At 36.0% G+C, this 20,101-nt stretch overlaps 1 protein-coding gene across 1 annotated transcript in view; it reads right to left on the reverse strand.

Moving 5' to 3' along the window:
• Nucleotides 1–11,312: 11,312 nt before the first annotated feature.
• The window catches only part of AGMO (alkylglycerol monooxygenase), a 183,304-nt gene continuing 174,515 nt past the window's right edge, over nt 11,313–20,101 (reverse strand). Inside the window, exon 13 of the mRNA XM_071559974.1 lies at nt 11,313–12,725. Within this exon, the coding sequence (XP_071416075.1) occupies nt 12,645–12,725 (81 nt within the window). The 3' untranslated portion in view covers nt 11,313–12,644. The remainder of the gene's footprint in view (nt 12,726–20,101) is intronic.

Raw genomic sequence — 20,101 nt, forward strand, 5'->3', positions numbered from 1 at the left:
ATTCTTCCATTCCCTTGACAGCTTCTGAGGTCAATGTTTTACAGCTCTCAGTTGATCTTTACTACTATCTGCCTTCCTAGGTAGTTTTCTTTGCTGATGATTCCTTAATTTCTTTCAGATTTACTACTAGTATGTTTTTAACATTGCTGTTCATCTAATTAGGCTTAGATCTTTCCCTGTCTATTTATGCTCTTCCTTCAGTTTATAGGAAATAATAATAACAACGATAATGTTGATGATAATAATAACAACAATAATAAAAAAAAATGTTCTATCTTTGCAGCTCTGGTTGTACAAGTTGTTTAGGTGCCATTGGGAGGGATCATTACTTCAACACTGTTGCCTTTCTACTACCTTGCATCAACATGGAAATATGAATCTGGTGATGCACCTGAACTAACATGCTACCCCCACTGCCTGAACACTCGGGGAAGCGATGTAGCAGGCATCCAGGTGGCCCTGCACGGAGCTGTGCTCTGTCACAGTTGAGATGAAGGTGGATTTTAATAAGACAGGACAGGTTCAGGCAGGATGTCTTTGTCCTGTGCTCTCAGTACACAATGTTCCAAGAAGCTTATCAGCACAGCACTGTGAAAATCAGGCTGGAGCCTTTCTCAGCTTAATGCTTAACTGTATGACAGAAGAGCATACACAGAGGTTTAAAAACCCTTTCAGAATCTGGTGGAGGATAGTCAGGGATATTAGAAGTTCCTGGCCATACCAGAAACAGATACATATATAAAATTCCCTTGTGGTGTCCCTGTCCCTTGTGATCTTACCTGCTAAGTACCCAGGACAGATATTAGTGAGTTCTACTCATTTTACTTAAAGAAATGTCTCGCTGGATATCTGTCTTCAAGCCTAGAGAAAGAAACTTTACAGCTTCTAATATTCACCTCTTATATTAACTTGTGCGATCTATGATCTTGAAAGCACAGCTCAACAGAGAAAAGTGACTGCTGTGTTTGCTCCCCCAAACTGATGTCACCAAAACTGCCCATAAAAGCTAAACAGACACGGTACCAAACCAGGATTATTTTTATGTAGCAATATTTGCACAGAAAGTCACATTATGCTAACTAAACTACTGTCCTATTTCAGCAGGTGGGACCAGTTATCACTGTGTGTGGGTGATCAAAGCTGTGTATTCTACCCCCTCTATTCATTCCCCAAGGACAATGGACCATTAGCAGCAGCTGCCCAGGGAGTCATTAGCACCTTCACAGCCAGCCTGGGGGGGTGGGGCTGTTAATGGGTCATCAACAGTTCAAAAATACCCTATGACTCACAGAGTTAATCACCCATTGTGTGAGTCCCCGCCCTGGCGGAGGGACTGGGTGCTCCCTGAGGGTACGTAAGTGGTGGGTAAGAAGACCTCGGGAACCTCTTGTCAGATCCAGCGGAGCAGTAGGACCTTGACAGGAGGTGATGACCACTCTTGACCAGACTACAGCCATCACCTGCACCAACAGGTTTTTTCACTTCCTTTTGCTTTGGACTCGGAGGAACCATGCGAGTCTCAGCACAAGAGCTAACAAACCCCTTTGGGTTTGTGCCCCAGGACACTCAGCTATACTGCTGGGTTTTGTGAGTTGAAAGCAATTTCTCTTTGTGTCAGTGTATTTATTGTAATATCTTTCATTAAATTGTATATCTGAGTTATAATCTCTCTTATGGTGGGTCCATTTCTCCTGCCAGTTTACCTTTAAACCAGCACAACTACTTGATTACTTCCTATTTTATTCATTTATGGGCAATCCGAATGTACCAAAGAGCATGATAAAATTCCTCTTAAATAAATAAAAAATTAGATTAGTGTCTTTACAACATTATTAACGTTTTATTTCTCCCACAGGCTCTGTGAAGATTGAATAAAAATGGAGAATATAACAGTGGCTATAAAAACTGAACATTTCTCACTCAGCAGAAGGAGAAGTGATATGTGATTTGTTTAAAAACAATAATGTATTTTTTTATGCAGTTCATGCATCGAAATTTGCAAAACATGCAGTTCAGGAAACAGTAAAGTTATCTGAGGTTTTGTCAACTACTTCTGCACTCAGAGTTTGAGCCAATTGTATTTGCTATTCGAAGATCCTACTTCACCTCTTCATTTCATAGAAAATCTCTGCCTGACTAGCTCTCTGACTGAGTTGTGGGTTTATTATCATAATGGAGTGAATAGGATATAACCATGTTGTTACCGGTGAAGACACACCAGAATAAATAAAAGCAAAACCAGACTTTAGGATATATGAAACAATATCAAGAAGTAAAATGTAATTTAAAGCTTTGGTTGCTTGAGAAAATAAATTTTCTTTAAAAATTAGAATTAACTGAAATCATGTTGTATGCAAAAAAAAAACCAAACCAAAATAAAACCCTGCCAAAATCTATAATCTGAGGCAATAAAGAAACTTCCAGCTTCTTTTATGGGGAACTCTTTATCATATTTCTGTAGAACAGAAGAAGGCAAAAGAAAGGTCCCAATGTCACAAGCTCTAGCAAATAAGCATGAAACTTTCCTATGAAGATACTCATCATGGGTGAGAAGTTATAGAGAGATGTTGGCTGAAGAAAATAAGGTACACTTCTCTGCTGTGCACTAAAGGATTCTGGGAGTCTTCAGGAGAATGAGGAACAAACAGAAGGGAAAGGTGCTGTCCTGAGGATTTGCCATAGCATACACTCCTCGTGCATTTCACATCTTCTAATTTCGCCTAGAGATTTTGAGAGGTAGCATTACTCAGTACTGCCTACTGCTGACACCAGGGACTGAATGCCAGAGCTGTTTCATAGTGCATACACTTTACCAAAAATGTAAATACTTATGGTACACTAAATTACTTATGGTAATTTAGTGTAATGGAAATCCATTGGCCACACTCATTGTACATATCTTAAATCTCTGGAAAAGTCTAGGATCCTTGTCATAACCTCTAAACAGACACTAGCCATATTCACAGTATAATCCATGAAGACGGGGCTTGCTTAGAAAAAACCAGAGCTAATTTCATTTTAATTGAAATACTCTGTATGGCTGTGTTCATTTGACAGCACAGACATCAGTTGCAAATGAGGAAGGCTTGCCAGGTCTTTGCTGACTGGCTAACTGCCACTGTACTCACTCTGTTAGTTTGGTCCTGTCAATACTTGTCGAAGTCTTGCGTATATCTATAGAGAATTCAATCAAACACTGTATTTGTTTCTCTTTGAGGTTGCAGCTTTGGTTGATGTGTTCCTTCTAAACAGCTGGGTAAGTTTCTTAAGTTCACCCATCATCAAAATTGCGACAGGTACATTTTTCTTCTTGAATCTGATTTGAACTCCTGCTACATTTTTCTTATTTTGCCTCAGAATTTTCATTCTTGTGTCTATTGTGATGACAGGTATGTATCTGCTTTTGTTTGGACTGAAATTCTGATATTTTTATTGTCCAACAATTGTTCTTTTACATTTGGATTTTTTTTCCCCAAAGATTATTCTTCAAAGCTCCAATAGATGTCACTATAAAAATATAAAAGAGAACTAGTTGTGTAATGCAAAGAGAAGGACAGCAGGGAAGCCTCACTCACTGGACTGCTTTAAAATCCCATCATGACAGCACAATTCATTAAGCTAGACATGGAAGTGAGCAGCTTCCAGCCAAAGAGTGCAAGCCTTTTTATTCTATAAACCCTTACTGTTAGATGAAAAATGTCTCATAGTTTCACTGAACATGAAAATAAGACTGAGCATACTGAGTGCCTGGACTAAGAAACAGTTTCCTCTTAGGTTTTTTTGCTCTCTGCTCATTCAGCTACAAAAAAACGGCCTAGCTTTTTTCAGCCCACTTTGCACTTTACTGCACTGTGTTTTACAAATGTTCACTTTTCCTGTTGTTTTGGATCACATCTGGAGCAAATAGGCTGTGAAGCTTTACTACTGCTTTTGGAATGACGTGTCAAAACATGACAGCACTGCTTGAAATGGATAAGTAAAGCTTATGAGTAAAATGATTTTACAGCTATTTGCCCATGCTACAGAAATTTTTAAGCTTTTGTACTGACCAAGCACATACTTTGTTCTTTTGTCTAACCCTTAAGTCTTTGGAAAAACCCCACATGTTTTCTGTATGAATATTGGAATCTTTCATTGTTTTGAACAATCTCTTTTTTTATATTGCTTGAAATAGAGCAGGAAAACTTTATGTATGTACTGTGTCATCTCTACAACATATTGTTGAGTGAGTCTAGGAGTTTCCTACCTTGGAAAACAAGCTTCTTTAAAAAATAAATTAGTTATTTATTTTGAAATAAACAAGGTTTTGGTATCACCTAAGTCTTGGGAATTCACATGGGAATGGGAGGATTTCCATCTTTAGAAAACCTTACAACTTTTCCTATAAATATCTTTCAGCTCGTATGATGAATGTCATTTTCATTTAGTAAAGTGTTTTCACTGGTGGAAGTTTGTCAAAACTTGCATCAGGATCCATCTCCAAATTAAATTGTACCACAAGATGTCAGTGTAAACAACTCTCATGTTGATGCCTCCACATGATTTGCTTGTGAACTTTGTTCCAGTTTAAAGTTATTTTGAGCAACAAATACATCCCAAAGGTTGCTGGTCTATTTACAAGCACACAGCGGAAGAATCAAAGAGAAAAGAACAGTTGAATAACTTGTTGCAAATGACCTGTCCAGTCTAGACCCCTACTGCTCATGTAGGAAGTTTTGCTGTGTTTGAAATTCCAGACCTGCGCATCAACACGAAGACACAACACTGGGGTAGTTTTGTTAAAGACAAGTCTGTGGCTTCCAGTCTAGAGCACCTATGTGTTACCTTTGTGAAAAATTTATGCCCGAAGCCAAAGAACTTATGATATGCTACTGTGTTTAGCTTTTAAACCATTTCTTACAGGCAATTTGGCTGAGCCACATTTTAATGAGTTTAGGATGTGAGGAAATACCATGAGACAAAAAGAAAAAAAAATAAAACACAAAGGTGAGCACAGCTATCCAGTTTATATGAGCCAAAGATCAAGTTCTCTTTAGTGAAACACTGTAGGAACAGGACCAAGCTTCTGCTTCTGCCTCCTATTTTTTTTTATTTATTTATTCTTTTTTTAATTGCTGTGCTTTGGGATGATGGGAACGACCAAAAGGTAGAAGCATTAGGGCATGGTATAGACCACCAACCAGGAGCATACTCCACAGGTCACAGGGTTTCTTCCCATTAGAAATTACATTACCTGAGTACATATGATCTAGAATTATTTCTTAGAGAACACAGCAAGAGCCTTTTCCATTTGGTTTTTACCTGCTGTTTCTTGCAAGGAGGAATTAATCTTTCATCACTTACTAATCTTTTCTGATATGGTACTGACAGCAGGAACCTTATCTGTGAGACTCTCTTCAACTCAGCTCATTAGAGAAAAGTAGACCTCAGGTCCTCACAAAAGATGTCTAAGCAGTTTACTTGAGTGATCGCCTCGAGATTCTGTGTAATGGGAAACCAGGAAACAGACTTAAACTGTAAAGCATCACTCTTTAGTCTTAAAAAATCTTGCATGGGTACTCCGTATATAGGAGATGATACATGGTCTGCAGCCTACCCAGCTTTCCCCACTTCTGTGCTTTTCCTGTAGAAGGTAAAGACACTGAGACCTTTCAAAGAATCCAGTGAGATAAAGTTGAAAGCAGCATTCTCCAATAGCAATATTATAGCAAAATCATTAATGGGATTATATTAATCAGATTTGCTCAAACATCTAGAGAACACAATTTTACCTAGCCTATAATTCCTACTTGCTATAGGCATAAAGAAAATAAAATGTCAAGTTCTTATCTCAGTGACCACAGGTATAAAAAGCTGAAAAATCTGGTACAATTACTAATGCGTAATTGACAAAATTGACATATTTTCTCCAGACAAGCAAATAGGATACAGAAATCATGAAAGAAAAATATTTATCAATGTAATTTTAGCTCACTTCTTCCTAATCAGAAGCTGCTCCCTAGAGGAACCAAATGTAAGAACAAAGCCATGTAGTGTTCCTATTTTGCACCTTTTAACCTTAGTGTCTGCTGCATAGGTAGTCAGTAAAAATATAGAGGTTATGACTTCAGGTACCCTGAAGTTACTACAGACAAGTTACCTTTTGGCAAACTCAAAAGTTTATCTACATATCCTGTCTGCCAGAATTCAGACATAAAGCTACAGATCTTAGAAACCAAATGTGTAACTTCTAACCAGGCAAGCTCAAGGACTCAGCCATTTTTAATTCTGTTTCTCTGAGATCTCTTCAACAGGAAAATGGACTTTATGGTTAAGTATTTTCCATAGAATATATTTAGACTACACAACTACATTTTCCATAAGTTCCAGAAAACCTTCCAGAAAAAACAAAAACAACTCAGTGCACATTTTTGGCAAATTTGACTGAGCTCAGACTGTGCGACTGAACTTAAAAAGTTGAATTGCTTTTACTTACATTAATAATAATATTGACTAGTATTTTTTAGCTCTTGTTAAAACTTATATTAGTTATCACTACTGTTTCTCTCTAAAATCTTATGGCAAGACATCTCTGGTAATTTCTTCAATATGCATATAAAAATTAACTTCATAGCTTCTACTCTTAGTTACACTGCCTACAACTATATTGTTTGTGAAACACTATCTAGAAGGATAGTACTTTAACTTTTTCTTGTTCTGAAAATTCAAAAGAAATACATTTTTTTTTAAATACTGGGCTACCGTTTCATCCTTATTACTCAAGTATTGGTAGAAAAATCACTGATATGTATTAGAACACCCCCATATGCTGTGCACTTAACTGAGACACAGGACAACAGAAGCTCCTAAACAGGAAAAGCCCAAAGAAAGAATAATAACAACCACCATCACAAGTGGTTCCACTACAGGAACTTTTTGTGGACCATCTTCTCTGTGATATCTGCTCTTAATAAATTTGCTGTTAATTTCTGTGCCTGATAGGTTTGTAGCTGTGAACCTCCTGCTGCATTCCTCTGACAGGGCATCCCCACCAGCTGCCCCCATGGAATCTGCTATAACCTTGTGCTCCTTTCTCACTCTGCAACTTTTGCCACCCAACTCCAGCTCTACCTCTCTGCCTGGAAATGCTGAAGAAAGGATACTGATCACCTCATGTTGCCTAGGCTGCTTGACACAGTACAAGGCCCACCTCTGCCAACGCTCAGATGCCTCTCAGCCACATTCAGAGATAAGTTATTTTTCATGTAGCATCTTAAGAGCTGGTTGATTCTTCAGGGAAAATATCACAGGTTTCCATGAAAGGATGCAAGGAGGAAGCTGCTAATACTGTACAGCAAGTTTCTATGTCTATTAGCTAGGTAAGCTAAAGTCCAACTCTACCACAGGGCTTTCTTGCAAGGAGAAAACCTGGGGAAAATAATACTGAGCAATAATTTTTCCTCTGTATCACAAACCATTGTTCATTATTCTTCATTAATAAGGCCCTTTACATACGCACCACAGTCCAATTATCATGCATAATTAAACACAATTAACTACAGGCATGAAGCAATCTTAGATTTTCACATGAATAATAGGATATTGCTGGCAAAAACAAATATACATTCAAGTATATATCTTATTATTTGCCATGAAGTCATGAATATGTTAATTCTCTCTTATAACTGTATTTCAGTTAAAAGAAATAATACATAAAATAAAACCAAAGCTGATCTGACCTTCAGTGACAAACTTTGCTGTCAGAATCTCAGAAACTTGCCTTTAATGTTTCCCATCAATCACTGATCATCAGGCTTTCCTCTGTCAGACATTGCTGTGAGATCCAGTTCGTGGTCATAGGTTAGAAACTAGGAATATTTGAGGATTTACAGAAATAAGCATGTTGGTACATACCTACACTCTTGCAGAATACAACACTTTACCTTCCCTTAAAGCATTTTTTTTTGCATTATGATTAAAAGAAGAGCAAAAATAAAACCTGCGCTTTTGGAATGATTAAAGGTAATGAGTCAACTGTGAGTCATGAGTGGAGAGAAGGTAAAGGGCTGTTAGATCTGAAATTGCAAATGCTGCTACTTGAAGCAAAAGAGTAATGCCATTATCTTAAAATAGTAGCCTCATGACCTCAGTGCAGACAGACACCAGCAAAAGACATGATCACACTCTGTAAGTTAATAAGCTATTCTTTGATCTAAAAATTGTAGTTCAATTGTCTTATGGTATTTTTGTTTCCTGGCAGACATGTCTATAATTGTAATTTACGTGCTGATAAATGCTTACATTCAAGGTTTATGGAAAAAATAAGTAGCAGAAACACTACAAATTCCATAGTGCTTAAAATGTTCCATGATTTTCTTTATTAATTTAATCTCTTTTTAATCAACATTATTATTACTGGGCTGTCTGCTTCTGCCACACTAAAATCAGCAGCTTAGAAGATGGTCCATAAAAACTGCAGCGGTACATCCTGAAGCAAAAAGACAGTAGCAGTAAAGTATGGTGCTGAAGGGACAAAAACTAACTCTAAGGAATTAATAGCAAAGAAGCAGGAGAGGGAATAGAAACTGGGAAAAGGACAGTGCTATGTTACTGGAGTATAAACAGAAAATGAATCATTAGAGGACATGAGACAGACACATAAGAAATAACTACATAAATATAGTATTAACAATGCATGAGCCGTCCATTGTGTGTTTTGAATATTAAATGAGCCTGTTGACTGATAGGAACAGTAAAGAAAGTTGGAAACCTTACGTAAGTATGTTTGGCCCTCATGTATTAAAAGAATAAAATAAAATAAAATAAAATAAAATTAAATAAAATTAAATTAAATAAAATAAAATTAAATTAAATTAAATTAAATTAAAAAAACTTGTGAATATGAAATATGCCACTATGTACCTCCACATCTCCACAAACCTATAGCATGACAAGAGAGGATATTTTACAAAGATGAATAAACAGAAGAGAGAGAAACTGGAAGAAAATACAGGAGGAAGCAGTAAAAATATAGCAAGGGGTGGAGTGGAGAGAATTCATTTTGTAGTACTTTTCTGTGCCAAACCATAAACACAAGGACACTAAGCAGTTCATTCTTACTCAGTGTTTCCACATTTTTCTGCTGCTTTCCATAGGTGGGGCAAAAATGACAAAAAAACGAGCCAAGTTTTCCATTGGCCTTGATACTAATATGGATGTGCTTCTCCATCATGTGAGATACCTTATTTTTGCTCTACTTTATGGTTTATATCTCAGTTTCAAATGCAGTATTTTAACACTTGTTTCCCCTATAGAAAGAGGAAATCCTGAAGACTAAAGCATATCTCTTGGGTTTTTGCCCAGAACTGCTGGGGGTGGAAGACACCAGGACATACTGTGGCTGAGGTCTGTGTGTGCTGAGAGTTACTGAGGGTCAGAGAGCCAGCTTGTGGCATGCTTTAACTCCAAACTGAATTGCTGGTCTGGCACCAGCAGGGAACAAGGAAACCCAGGAAACTGTCTCATGACCATTGTATGTGCCTGTGCTGGAACCAGAGATTTTATGGAAAAAGGGCAGACCAAAAATATTTTTTCCCATTCAGCATTAGCAATCCCAAGAGTTAAAAAAATCCAAGTCAAGCCTCAAGTAATTGCTAGGGTGTTTCAGGAATAAATATTTGTGCACTTCTTCTACTTTTAATCAATGCACTGCACTGAAGCTTCAGTTGCAGTAAATATTGCATCATTCTTGTGTTAATACAGGGAATGCTCTGCCCTTATCCAGAGGTCAGCAGCAAGTTTTCAATTACTTGAATGGTGTAGTGTCAGATCCCAAGTGACACAATATTTAGTTGCTTACTGCTCCATTTTCAGTAACTTGATATTGCTGTGTACATAGTCTGGGAAAGGCCATGTGTAGGGATGTGATACTACAACAGCTAGTAGGAGCAAGGGAAGCCACTTTTTTCACAATCTTGATGAAAAAAAGTTCTGTTTTTCTACATTTTTCTTCCAAGGTGTGTCACTAGGAAGATCAATGACAAACAAGACCAAAAGGAAGTCTTATGAAATAGTGCAAATTACAAATGTTATTTATGAAATTTCTCACTTGGACATGTGATGCTAGGCTGCTTGTCTGCAGAATATTTTTCTTTCCAGAGGTGTGAAAGGATGGTTTTCTAAAAGAAAGACAGTTACTCACACAAAATTTGTTCACTAATTTCCTTACATAAGTCACCTGATTTCTCTTGATCCCAAACAATTTTTCAAACCACACAACATGGTCAAACTGTAAAGAAATAAGTAATGGAATATGAAATAGGTGAGGGAAGTAGGGTGGCTTACCAAAATGTCACCAATATGTGCTAGCAATGAGCACTATTTGCAGTTTGCATTAAATTCATTTGATTAACTCTATGATATATATTAACTGCACATAATTCAATTCAGTGGCCAATTAGTCTTCAGAGTCTCTTGATTACTTAAACCCAGGCACCTTTTGGATGATTATTTCATTCTCTGCAGAGAATAAGACAGTATGAACAAGACACAGTAGAGGTGTTAGGTGCCTAAAATCAGAGCTTCCAGTCTGTATCCAAAGGATTGCTTATACATATCCAGGGGGTGTTATTGTAAAGCACACAAGTCTCTGACACCCACAATGAGTCTGTTCAAACCTTCAGCCAGAGGAGGCATTCTCAGACCCTACTGGTAAGTATGCAATGAAAGACCATTGCGCCTCTCCTTCAAACAAGCTATACGCAATGGCAAGTCCTTGGAAATAGGAAATTGGTATTTAAAAACCATTGGAAAAGTGAAAATTTGTTTGGCTTTTTGTCTAATGACTAGGTTGCCTTCATCAGACACATTTTATATTTGCCTTTGAAATCACATTCCTTTCATTACTTCATATAGATACACATTTATTATGATAGCTTTGAAATTAATTTAATTTGACTAAATTCTTCATTGTCGTGCCTTCAAGATAGCCAGTTTTTAAATGCAGAAAATACTAAATTTTTGTTCTGTTCCTGTCTCTTTGAACAATTTGTTTTCATAAGGAAACTGACTTCCAACAGGACTATCCACCATGTTACTTAGTCATTAGAGTAAACTGACTTTAATATTTTCCTGTGAGGCTGATGTCACCATTAAAAATTTGGAAAATATAGGTATGCTAATTTATGGGGTCACTTAAGAAGTTTGTAGATTGTGTTGTACTTCTGGAATCAGACTGTGTCATTTTACTAGATATTCTATTAAATAACCTATCTTTAAGGTCCCTTCCAACCCAAGCCTTTTGATGATTCTAGGATAAAATTAAGATGACACTATTAGCACGCACTGTAGCAATTTTATTTATATAACATTACTGTGTTTCTGAAAATTTATTGGAAACATTCAATTATGTAGACAGTGGCATCTGTTACAGCTAGAGATTGAAAATAGGGGTTAATTAGGCTATCTGTCTAAATCAGAGATGTCTGTTAGACTGTCACTAACATTTTAAAGGAAAATTAAATGGGAAAAAATACCCAACACAAACTAATTTTTAAATCCAGGTATTATTACTAGTTTAAAGTATGCAAGACAGCCTCCACTTTTTAGCTACTTGACTTTAAGCACTTCTAAAAGGCTTAGAGCCAAAAAAAAATAAAATTGGATGAGTGTGAGGAAAGAAAAACAAACTAGGTCCAGTATTTTTGCCAGTCCTGCTGTTTGGAGACTCCCTTTACCATTTGTATTTAATTTTCCTATCTTAGTACAAACCATCTTTCCAACAGCTTCTGAAAGACAAGATATGCAACTCCCCTGACATCACCCAGGCAGGAAATAACCAGAAGTTAAGGGCCCAGCCCTGCAAATATTTTGTCACATGAGTAACATAAGTCACTGGGATACCCACGTGTAAATTCTGGCCTGATCAGTATCTAAAGTTGGCAAACAGGTGTACTCCATAAATAATTCAGCCTAAACTGCATGTCTGCATCATACAATAGATAGATCAGCCAATTTTATTTAAGATGTTTCAGCTCATACTAGTTCGAGTTATTTTACCATGCTGTTTTTAATCATTTTCCTGCCTCGACTACTCATTCTCATGAAGCTGTATGTTATGAACACCAAATCGGGCATGACATGGAGATTCTGGTGTTATTCAATCATTACAGGAGAAATGACATTCACATATGTTTATGTTTAGCCTCAATAGGAAGACAGTGAGTCACTTTATACCAGGTTACAATAAGTATGATTTTAATAATACCTCTTGTGAAAAATACTTTTCACATATGATTACTAACAAAATCACTGCAAAAATGAAATTAGTTTTACATGGTTTCTAAGAATTTGCAATGCTATGAATATAAAAATATATGTCGTGACTAAAAATTTTATTTAAATTGGGGAGAAATTAAATATTTTTTTAAAATCAAATGAAACTGAATACATCCTCTAAAGAATCTTTTAAACATACATTCAAAATCACAAACCTCTCCTACCATAAGTGAACTGATTGCGATTCAGTAAGATTCATGGCTGATTACTTCCAAGAAACTTAGAAGATTATTCTAAAGTACTGTTTCCATAACTAAACTGATAGATCCGTAAAGCGATAGTAACACCTTGTTACTGAGGAAGCCATGGATCAAAAACATTACATTCTTTCAGTGATGTTTATCTTTGACTGAAGAGATCCGCTTCATAATCTGGATTCCCCAGAATGCAGCACAGAGGGAAAACAAGACCTACAACACAGAATTAAAAATGAGAAACATTATATAAATTTTTTTTTTTTTTAAATTCTACTTATCTGTAAATATAATGAATGGGTAAAAACAGAGAACTCGTAAGTAGAAAAATTATACAAGAATTCTAGGCATACCAGTGAATTCACTTTAGGAAAACAAAAATATTTCACAGAAAAAAAAAAATCACAGGAGAAAATCCCTCTTTTTTCTCTGACTCTTTATTGTGTACTTTCCTGTTGAATTTTGACAAATGGTCTGAAGAATGCTGACACCGTAAGTTGCATGGTAGGGTACAAATATCCAAAGTAGCCTTAAACAGAACCTATGGTAAAAGAAGTGTTCTAGCTGCAGTACAACAGATCAATACTTATTCCTCATATGATGAGATATAAAGTAGATTGGAAATAACTTAAAAGTGCACTACTCTTTATCTTGTCCTTAGAGCTGTGCAATTTTATTTTTTTTTTATTAGGTTTTTTTCATTAGATAGAAACTGCTTTAGGATGAGTTGGAATAATTCCAGAATTAAGTCTAAATAGGTAATAGCGCTGTCCATAAAACAAGAAGGAGATGTTTGCATGTGACATTTTGGATTCAAAATTTTCTGAAAGAAACCTTTGTCTTTCACATTTCTCTAACTTAGGAAACTGCAAAATTAAGGCAGTTGTTGGTTACTGAAGTAAGTGAAATTTTATACTGTGAGTTAAACAAAACATTCAATTTACACTGAAAGATATTTTTGTTCATTTGATTTTTTATTTGTTTGAAGGAACAGAAAATTTTGAAAAAAATTTTGGACTCAGGTTATAATAATTTGTTTTTCAGATTAATGTGCAATCAAAAAGGTATTGACTAGGAGAGCTCTAATTTTAATATAAACATCATCTAACATTCAACATTTAACAATGCATGGCCCAAAATTCCATTTCTGTCTTCATCTACACAGTCATTTACTGAGGTACATGAGATCACAATGTTCAACATAAATAATAAATCACCATAATACTTAAAGGTATTAATTTTTCACTCAGGGAAGGCAATGTGATGGATTCAGTTCTGATCCCCGTCACAATCTGTTTGGGGCAGGTACAGGGTTCATGCAATCCATACAAAAGACGTAAGCTATGCATGCTTAGTAGCACAAGATGAAAATAACACACTGTATCAGTAAGTAGAATTAAAATCAAATAAAATAAAATTCCAATTCTCATTCAATCGCTATCAAGAAAAATTCCTATCAATTACTTCATTGAAGGCTTTAATTCTACTTGAGCAAGGGTAGGCAGCCTACTGTGTTTAAATATCTGATGACACAGTTGGTACTGTACTTGAGAACCTATTTGTATTAGACTCATAAAATGCTCACCAAAAAATTTATTTGTAAGGTTTCAAACCTTAGGTAGGAAAGACTTAACTTCTTTTTTTCTTCTTGTATTATCACAAACACCTTGTAAAAGTGCATAGCTCTATTTTTACAGCTACGGAATGGAAAGTTTTCGTCTAAGCAGTGCTGCAGGCACACGCTCCTCATGTTTTGTGAGATGCTTTATTTTTATAGTCAGACACTCTGCAGAAGAAATCTAACTGCAAATAACTACCTGTATTTCTGGTTTGGCTGTTATGCAGTTGGGATGAGTGTGAATCGTGACACACATAAAATTATGACTTACACATAACATGCTCTTACTGAGGAAAAATTCTTTGTTGTGCTATCTCCAGAAACAGAACTTAGCCACTTGTCATGATTAGTACTTCTTTGACACATTACTAAATTTCTTTCATTCCTCACCTCAGAAAGATCACTCCTAGTCCTGGAAGATGCATTAAATATAGAAGTATTTCATTTTCAGAAAACGCACATTTAAGCACATTTAATGACAGAGGTGCAGGGCATTTGTATAGAATTAATGACTGTTGGGAGATGATGATGATCACCTGAAGAAGCAAAGCCATGGGCCATTAAGCCCCAGGAAATGTCCTTAGCTAAAGACAGTTATTGCTATTACATCCCAAAAATGAAAAAAAAAATCTCGGGTGAATTTTTCTTTTTGAAATGAAATGATGCAGTTTCTTCTTTCCTAATTAAATTCTTTATTTTGAATTTCTTAAAGCATGCAATCAGTCCTTGTGGGAGAGTATTTCAAATTGCAGTTATTATATCCAGAATTGAAAACCACGTACTGCACAGTGTGGATCTGCAGAACTAGTTTGGCTTCACGATTCTATAAAAGTATTGATTCACTGCCTATCAATGTCAGGACTGCCAGTACTCGATGGAAAAAATGTATTCAGGAAACAATAATGCTTCAGGGTTGGGGGGGGCGGGGGGGGGGCAGGGGTTTAAGAAAAAGTGAAGCATCAGGATAAAAAATTAAGAGGCCACATCTTCCCTTGCATGACAGCAATTCTGGCTGGCTCTACTGCTGTAACACTGGCCTACCCTGAACAGAGCCAGCTGTATGGGGCTACCAACCAGAAACTTGCTGTGTAGGTTGGAGTTCAGTTTCTTTTGATTGTTGCTCCATATTTTGGAGTTACAAGGCTTGACCCACTTGAATGAATCCTGCAATCAGGTGATGTCAGCAATGGAAAGCTGAGACGACATGTGCCAGAACTCTGAGCAGACAAGAGTGTGGGCAGCAGGAAGCAGCAAAGAGCATTCCACCAGACAAGCTGAACTGTGGTTGACCAGTACTTTTCTAATGCCCTCGGGAAAACATATTTCCTGAATCCTATGGGCAGGTATTTTGTATTTTCAGCTTAACACTCTCACATGCTTACACGTTGTTTTTTCACTTAGTTGTTTGAGGGTTTTTTTCACTTTCTAAATTATTGTCACAGAAATTCCCATTTGTTATTAAATAGTCCAAACCCATTAATATTTGTCTTTCGACACAAATATTCACATATCAGTGATCTAATTCAGCCAGTTTTGAAATAAAAGGAGAGAATCAAGTAGGATGTCTTTTTCTTTTTTTACACTGAGAAAAGTTCTCCCATAAACAATAAGAACAATAGCTTCACTTCTGTCTTCAGATTAAAAGGTACTGTGACAGTAGCCATATATGGAAGAGGCCTAAACAGAATTTCTTACAACCACACATTCAGCTAAGTTAAATGCAAATTTTTGTCACCTTAATATAAACATTTGTTTCATTTATCTGTTTAAGTAACTACAGATTAATTATAGACTGTTATTTAGATTTCTGGAAGAGTACCATCCTCTTACAAATATTTACATTACTTCCTTTCATAAAGTCTATTTCTATGCAGGCCATATTCTCTCTCTGAATAAGCCTACAGAAATGCAAATAACATTATTCACAAGAACAAAGATAGCTAAACTAATGGATAGACTGCAGGACTGAGTCTGCTCTTAACAGGAAATTCCCACTGGAGCAATCAAAGTTTATTAGGCCGTAAAGTACTTTGAAATCATTAACTACATTCAGACACCCACTTCTGCATGATTAGTTTTGCTGATGAATGCTAATATTATTTTCTGCCATTGTCTCTTTTATAATATCTTCATATATCTTAGATGCCCAGACATAGTGTCTTTCTTCTTGCAGATTTCATCTGGATAGAATTAGAAGGCTTTAGACATTGGTCTAAAAATGTAGACAAATGGCCAAAGATAGTGCTGCTTTAAGGAGGAAGAAGAGTCTTGAACAACACCACCTCAAATCCTTTCCAACCTAAATAATTTAACGATTCCCTGACACTTCTCAGATTCTGGCCAGATATATTCAATTCAAATTCTGCTGCAAAGACAGCCTGCAACTGTTCACCAAATTTGTACTTTCTGGGGTACAACACCATTTGAATGGGCATATTTATGACATTGAATTCTCTAAACACCTCGATGTATTCCTACGTCTGGAGAGGGCTCAGGAAGTTCAGCACATTCATGTACATTAAGTTGGCTGTTCACATCATAAAGTGGACCTGGTACTGGAAAATACGATAAACAGTCCTCTCAAAGTGATGTTGAGAATTGTCAATGTGATGTGAGAAATGTTTAATGGATACTTCAAATCAGGCATCATTAAGGCTCTTTTTATTTTCTTTATATATCGATCTGTACAATGCTTCTTCATAGGCACTAGACATCATTTCATACTATCAATAGTAATGATAGAGTAATTTTTAGACTTTGCCCGAGAAGGCTGTTTCTGGGTAGTGTCACTTCCCTTTCCTAGCAAAGATGGAGATCATCAACTGATACAATGGTTAAAAAGTAATAATATTGATAACAAAATGGTTGAAAACAACTATTTGAGATTTTACAAGTACCTAAATGATGCATTTTGCACTAATACCATCATTTTTTTTCCCATTTCTCTACAGAGGACTGTTAGAGGTACTGAAATACACAGAAGAGATAGGAAATATATCTCTGACAAGTGAGGCAAGAGGTTCACTATTTCTGCAAGTCAGAATTTGGGTAACAAGTGCATGGATCTTCACTCTCAATGCAATGTTTGGAGATGAGCAGTCCAAGTCTAGTAGAGAAATGCCATGACATTAACAGCAGAACCAAAAAAAAACCACTAATCTTGTACAGTGCACAGATAAGTAAGATTGTCCTAGTAAAAACGTTGCAATAATAGTATCTGGAAAGGAAAACCAAGAAACAGGACAGTTCCTTCTCTGTGTGATGACTTCCATATAGTTGGAAATAGGTTTAGAAGAAAGTGGGAAGATGTTTTTTCTTTTTCTTTTTTTTTTCCATAAAAGTGACTTCATGGCTTTGATCTAAGATCTCCGTAAAAGTAGTGGAATGTCTAGAAATTCTCCATTAGGGTTCATGACATACATTCAGACTATTGATGCGGCATATCTCACAGATTCAGCGTTCCCCTGCCCATCAAACACACAAGGTGCGTATTTGATGTTCCTGCTCATTGCAGAGAAGGTGGAACCAAAAGCTCTTTAAAGGTCCCTTCCAACCCTAACTATTCTATGATTCTGTGATTAAGAACCTGTTGGCACAAACAGGATTAAGCCAAGTATCTTCAACACCCACAAAGTATATTAATAGTTCACTCACAGAATAGTTTCTTGTTTCTATGATATACCTCATGGTTTTATACTTTATTACTAACAAATAATGGGAAGATAATAGGGAAGAGAGACATCCATCTCCCTTTTATTCTCTTAACTGTTTTAAACATTCCTTCTTTTATTAAAATATGGTCTGAGACTCTAAAGCTAGATAATGCAGGAAAATACAGGCTAAAAAAGCCACCAGTCCCCATACCTTAAAAGGCCAATATTACCTATGCAGGAAAGACAAAGAAAGACCTGGAGGACGGATATCTATTTCTCTGTTGCTTTCACAGCTGGACACATCCCCACTATGAAATCAAGTCCACTGAAGAGATGTCTGAGCGAGCAAGCACATAAGCTGCTAAATCTCAGCACAGCACCAAGCTGACTCTGTCTTTCCTGGCATGGCACACAAGCTAGTAAGTCACATTCCTCAGCTAAATACATGGGGATTTTTACATAGGCAGTGCTATTGCAGTTATATTTAGACCTAATACGGCTTATGTGCATCCGCCATGTTATCTGGCATCATGACCTTCACTTCTGAGAAGGCAGCCTCTAAAATCACTTACGTAGATAAAAGTATCCTATTGAGCTGTTACCTATGAAATACCTTTTCTCTTGAGTCACAGAGTAATCCTCAACCTAAGCACTAGGATTAGGAAGGTTTTACCTCATTCTCCAAAAGACTAAAAAAGTCACTGAAGTGGGAAGCTTTGCTGTCAGTCATGTGAATAGGAATTCCAAAACATGTTAATAATTATTAATTCTTCACCTCATGATGAGCTAATGCAAGATGGAAACAGTATCAACATCACACTAATTAACATATATATAACCTCCCTGCATCTCTTCAGTATGATATTTGCCTTAAAATATTTTATTGAAACATCTGAGAATACTTTCCACAGTGTAACCTAATTCCATCTATAAATTTCTAGGTAATTCTAAAAAGTTTATCTATTTCAAGTTGTACTCAAAGTAAAACCATGTTAAACAGAAAAATTCCTCTTATCTGTTCAATGAACATTTAAAAATAACTTCTGAACCAAGTCTGATTCATTATTTTCCAAATAATTTCTGAAAAAAACATGAAAAAAGTGTTCATGAATTGTCATCAATTGAGCTTAAAAAATTCATAAAACATGTAAACAAAACTTACACTTTGTTACACATCCTAGAGCACAACAGTATTTTAGAGTTTCTTTCATATTGCCTTAGTCTCATTTTTGACAATACAGTTCTGAAAAACAAGTTCAAAGAGCTATAGTTTTAGAAGACCTTAATCCTGAATGTCACTTTTTTATTTTAAATGTTGCAGTTTTTCAATCTTCATGTCCCTCCAAATTTGAGAAACAACAGCCATGGAAATTTTCTCAATTCTTATATTATAAATTAACAATTAAAAATGAAGCTTTCAGAAAAGTTAACAAAACTGATGACAAAACAAGATGACAAAATTTACTCAATCTGCAAACATACCAGTTTAATCTGTTGCAGGCTTAGGCCAAATGAGATTGAAAGAGTTATTAATAGCTGTTCAACGAAGAAATGAAATATTTAAGATAGTCCTGTCTCAGTTTGGCTAAAGCTGTTGAGTTTATTTTCTTAAACATTTAAACAGGAAATGTACCCATTGAGACGAAACATCTCATTTATGCCTGTCAGCAGCTGTAGCACAATTACATATATCCCACTGCACCATTTCTAGCTCAAACACAAGTTGGAGGGTAAACCAGACATCTGCAAATAAGTATTTCACTTAACAAGACACTATTTAAATCATAGGTAAATTATAGGTAAGGAGCAAATTATCTCCTTTAATTAAAAAAAAAAAATAAAAGGAAGCTCATTTTACTTTAACTGATGGCTTTCTGAACAGATCTTTTATTTTATCAAATTTCTATTATTGTCTTAAAGAATTCAATGCTTTCAAATTCAACATTCTAGGTGTGAAAGGCTGGACATACGTGTAAGAGTAAGGGTATGCCTTTATATGGTCGAGGCTTTAATAAATGTCTGGGTACCATACTGCTGAATCCTCTGTTGAAGAAAGTTTTACTTTAAAAGATAGGACAAATTTATTTAAAAAATCCCATGCGGGACGAAGCTCTCCTTTATGCCTTCATCTTTGCTTCATAATACAGCAAATTACAGCTACAGAAAAAAAAATATTTTGAACACGGAAGAAAAATTTCTAGACATAACATTTCAGAATTTGGACTAGATAGTACCTGGCTGTATAACATTCCCCCAAAAAAGCATCTACAGAGATAATTCAATCTCTTCAAATCTTTCATTTTTATGTAAGTTTAATACAC

Source organism: Pithys albifrons, chromosome 7 (genome assembly GCF_047495875.1).
Source record: "Pithys albifrons albifrons isolate INPA30051 chromosome 7, PitAlb_v1, whole genome shotgun sequence".
NCBI classification, from domain to species: Eukaryota; Metazoa; Chordata; class Aves; order Passeriformes; family Thamnophilidae; genus Pithys; species Pithys albifrons.